At 48.6% G+C, this 5,074-nt stretch overlaps 1 protein-coding gene across 1 annotated transcript in view; it reads left to right on the top strand.

The window, feature by feature from the left end:
- Positions 1-221: 221 nt before the first annotated feature.
- Positions 222-5,074, top strand: part of LOC311309170 (trafficking protein particle complex subunit 12-like) — a gene marked incomplete at its 5' end in the record, with an annotated part of 34,813 nt that continues 29,960 nt past the window's right edge. The window contains one exon of the mRNA XM_084438349.1: positions 222-305. Within this exon, the coding sequence (XP_084294475.1) occupies positions 222-305 (84 nt within the window). The remainder of the gene's footprint in view (positions 306-5,074) is intronic.

Raw genomic sequence — 5,074 nt, 5'->3', positions numbered from 1 at the left:
CGGTTAACCACCAGGTCCTTCTGTCCAGGCTGACCCATTTTAATTTCTCTGAACACACACTACACTTGTTTAAATCATACCTAGCCAATAGGAAGCAATGTGTCAAGTCCACCTGCCTAGACTGCAATGTTGGTGTTCCCCAGGGCTCGGTCCTTGGACCAATTCTTTTCTCACTATTCATCAATAGCTTACCCAGCTCATGTCAGAACGTCCATGCCCAAATGTATGCTGATGATGCGGTGATCCTGACCCAGGCTAAGAACACCCAAGAAGCCTCCCACATCCTCACATCTGCGATGACGAAGGTCCAGGACTGGCTGACTCAATCCTGCCTCCTGCTGAACACCAAAAAAACATTAAATGTGTGTATGCCTGGGTTGAGAGGGGAAGGAGGAGTATGACATGGAATCTGTAATGTAGTGTTTTAATATGTAAATGCATGTTTTCATCGTATTGTACGAATGCATGTTTTATTGCATTATTTTTTTTGTATTGTTGTATGTATGTGGGACTGGAGATGGAAATTAGCAAAAGCTATAATCTAGTACAATGCATCTTCTCTCTAAGGACACTAATGTATTTGTATGTTGTCCCTGAAATAAACTTCTAAATAAAAAATAAAATAAATAAAATAAAAAAACAGTCTGCATGATGTTCACTAAATACTCCAGACAGGTGACCCGATCCAACACATATCTCAACAAAGTAGAGCTCAACATAGTAACAGAATCCAAGTACCTCGTTGTCATCTTAGAGTCCAACCTGACATTCGAGAGCCATGTCCAGAAAGTGAGCCACTCAAATTCAATCTCCAAAACTTTAGATACATCAGGAGTAATTTAGCAGAGAGGGCAGCCCGAGTGTATCTTCATTCCATGATATTGGCTCACATTGAGTATTGTCTGTCGAGCTGGTCCTTTACGACCCTCAAACCCATCAAACCACTGTACAAAAGGTCCCTCAAGGTCTTCGACAAGAAAAAACAATCTTACCACCACAGTAATATCCCGACCAAACATGAATTCCTAAGTTTTGAGAATCTTAAATGCTACAAAGCAGTCTGTTTGGTATATAAAACTCTTAAAGGCCTTGCCCACCCTCCTCTAACTGAATTTATTAGAAGGAAAGCCGAATGCCCCGCCCACAAGACCACCTGAGCCACTGCCAGAGGAGACTGTGAGAAACCCCATAGACACACCCCCTTTACACAGACTGAGGAACCCCATAGACACACCCCCTTTAGACAGACTGAGGAACCCCATAGACACACCCCCTTTAGCCAGACTGAGAGAATAGACACACCCCCTTTAGACAGACTGTGAGGAACCCCATAGACACACCCCCTTTAGACAGACTGTGAGGAACCCCATAGACACACCCCCTTTAGACAGACTGAGAGAAACATCATAGACACACCCCCTTTAGACAGACTGAGAAACCCCACAGACACACCCCCTTTAGACAGACTGAGAAACCCCATAGACACACCCCCTTTAGACAGACTGAGAAACCCCATAGACACACCCCCTTTAGACAGACTGAGGAACCCCATAGACACGCCCCCTTTAGACAGACTGAGAGGAACCCCATAGACACGCCCCCTTTAGACAGACTGAGGAACCCCATAGACACCCCCCCTTTAGACAGACTGAGAGACCCCATAGACACACCCCCTTTAGACAGACTGTGAGGAACCCCATAGACACACCCCCTTTAGACACTGTGAGGAACCCCATAGACACACCCCCTTTAGACAGACTGTGAGGAACCCCATAGACACACCCCCTTTAGACAGACTGTGAGGAACCCCATAGACACACCCCCTTTAGACTGTGAGGAACCCCATAGACACACCCCCTTTAGACAGACTGTGAGGAACCCCATAGACACACCCCCTTTAGACTGTGAGGAACCCCATAGACACACCCCCTTTAGACAGACTGAGAGGAACCCCATAGACACACCCCCTTTAGACAGACTGTGAGGAACCCCATAGACACACCCCCTTTAGACAGACTGAGGAACCCCATAGACACACCCCCTTTAGACAGACTGTGAGGAACCCCATAGACACACCCCCTTTAGACAGACTGTGAGGAACCCCATAGACACACCCCCTTTAGACTGTGAGGAACCCCATAGACACCCCCCCTTTAGACAGACTGAGAAACCCCATAGACACGCCCCCTTTAGACTGTGAGGAACCCCATAGACACACCCCCTTTAGACTGTGAGGAACCCCATAGACACACCCCCTTTAGACAGACTGAGAGGAACCCCATAGACACGCCCCCTTTAGACAGACTGAGGAACCCCATAGACACACCCCCTTTAGACAGACTGAGGAACCCCATAGACACACCCCCTTTAGACAGACTGTGAGGAACCCCATAGACACGCCCCCTTTAGACAGACTGAGAAACCCCATAGACACGCCCCCTTTAGACAGACTGTGAGAAACCCCATAGACACACCCCCTTTAGACAGACTGTGAGAATAGACACACCCCCTTTAGACAGACTGAGGAACCCCATAGACACACCCCCTTTAGACAGACTGTGAGAATAGACACACCCCCTTTAGACAGACTGAGGAACCCCATAGACACACCCCCTTTAGACAGACTGAGGAACCCCATAGACACACCCCCTTTAGACAGACTGAGGAACCCCATAGACACACCCCCTTTATACAGACTGAGGAACCCCATAGACACACCCCCTTTAGACTGTGAGGAACCCCATAGACACACCCCCTTTAGACAGACTGTGAGGAACCCCATAGACACACCCCCTTTAGACTGTGAGGAACCCCATAGACACACCCCCTTTAGACAGACTGAGAGGAACCCCATAGACACACCCCCTTTAGACAGACTGTGAGGAACCCCATAGACACACCCCCTTTAGACAGACTGAGGAACCCCATAGACACACCCCCTTTAGACAGACTGTGAGGAACCCCATAGACACACCCCCTTTAGACAGACTGTGAGGAACCCCATAGACACACCCCCTTTAGACTGTGAGGAACCCCATAGACACCCCCCCTTTAGACAGACTGAGAAACCCCATAGACACACCCCCTTTAGACAGACTGAGAGGAACCCCATAGACACACCCCCTTTAGACAGACTGTGAGGAACCCCATAGACACACCCCCTTTAGACAGACTGAGGAACCCCATAGACACACCCCCTTTAGACAGACTGTGAGGAACCCCATAGACACGCCCCCTTTAGACAGACTGAGAAACCCCATAGACACGCCCCCTTTAGACAGACTGTGAGAAACCCCATAGACACACCCCCTTTAGACAGACTGTGAGAATAGACACACCCCCTTTAGACAGACTGAGGAACCCCATAGACACACCCCCTTTAGACAGACTGTGAGAATAGACACACCCCCTTTAGACAGACTGAGGAACCCCATAGACACACCCCCTTTAGACAGACTGAGGAACCCCATAGACACACCCACTTTAGACAGACTGAGGAACCCCATAGACACACCCCCTTTATACAGACTGAGGAACCCCATAGACACACCCCCTTTAGACTGTGAGGAACCCCATAGACACACCCCCTTTAGACTGTGAGGAACCCCATAGACACACCCCCTTTAGACTGTGAGGAACCCCATAGACACACCCCCTTTAGACTGTGAGGAACCCCATAGACACACCCCCTTTAGACTGTGAGGAACCCCATAGACACACCCCCTTTAGACTGTGAGAAACCCCATAGACACACCCCCTTTAGACAGACTGTGAGGAACCCCATAGACACACCCCCTTTAGACAGACTGAGGAACCCCATAGACACACCCCCTTTAGACAGACTGAGGAACCCCATAGACACACCCCCTTTAGACAGACTGAGGAACCCCATAGACACACCCCCTTTAGACAGACTGAGGAACCCCATAGACACACCCCCTTTAGCCAGACTGTCTTGTCTGTCAGAGGTGGCGGTCTGTGGAACAGTCTACCCCCAACAATTAGGCAATGCCCCACCTATAGCACTTTCAAAAGACAGCTAAAAACATGGCTAGTCTCAAACCAGACCTGTACACATCGTTAGTGTAGTGTAGTATAGAGTATGTAGCCTATGGTATAGCTTAGTATAGTTAGTATAGTATGGTGTATAGTATGGTATAGCCTAGTATAGTTAGTATAGTATAGTGTATAGTATATATAGTATAGTAAAACTAATATGGAAGGGCGTATAGCATAGGAGCCTTAGCTATTGTACTAGGATTTTGAACATGGTATATGTATACTATATGGATATTGTATTCTGCTGTGTACCATTCCACTATGTTTATTTTCTCAGATGATTTCATACCTGCCATGTCCTAACCCTTGTATCCACTAGGAACAGCCTTTCATTCCTGGCAGGGGGACTGCCTTTGGAAATTAGCCTCTGGCTATAATTGTTTGGGTGCATTTACATTCTATGTGCATTTTATGTTCCGTGAATGTTCATCAATGTGCTTTTGTCCCTCTTAACAAATACAATAAATTAATGAATGAAATACAGCACAGAAGCACAGAAGCACAGCAGCAACAAAACACGTCAGAATCCCGACAACCTGGCTGTTCTCTCTCACTGATCTCCCCCCTGCCTCTCTGGTTTAGGCTGTTCTCTCCCCCCTGTCTCTCTGGTTTAGGCTGTTCTCTCTGTCGCTGATCTCCCCCCTGCCTCTCTAGTTTAGGCTGTTCTCTCCCCCCTGTCTCTCTGGTTTAGGCTGTTCTCTCTCACTGATCTCCCCCCTGCCTCTCTGGTTTAGGCTGTTCTCTCTCACTGATCTCCCCCCTGCCTCTCTGGTTTAGGCTGTTCTCTCTGTCGCTGATCTCCCCCCTGCCTCTCTGGTTTAGGCTGTTCTCTCCCCCCTGTCTCTCTGGTTTAGGCTGTTCTCTCTCTCGCTGATCTCCCCCCTGCCTCTCTGGTTTAGGCTGTTCTCTCTGTCGCTGATCTCCCCCCTGCCTCTCTGGTTTAGGCTGTTCTCTCCCCCCTGTCTCTCTGGTTTAGGCTGTTCTCTGTGTCGCTGATCTCCCCCCTGCCTCTCTG

This window comes from Borostomias antarcticus (assembly GCF_949987555.1).
Source record: "Borostomias antarcticus genome assembly, chromosome: 5".
Taxonomy (NCBI): Eukaryota; Metazoa; Chordata; class Actinopteri; order Stomiiformes; family Stomiidae; genus Borostomias; species Borostomias antarcticus.
This window is presented reverse-complemented; position numbering and strand designations above follow the sequence as displayed.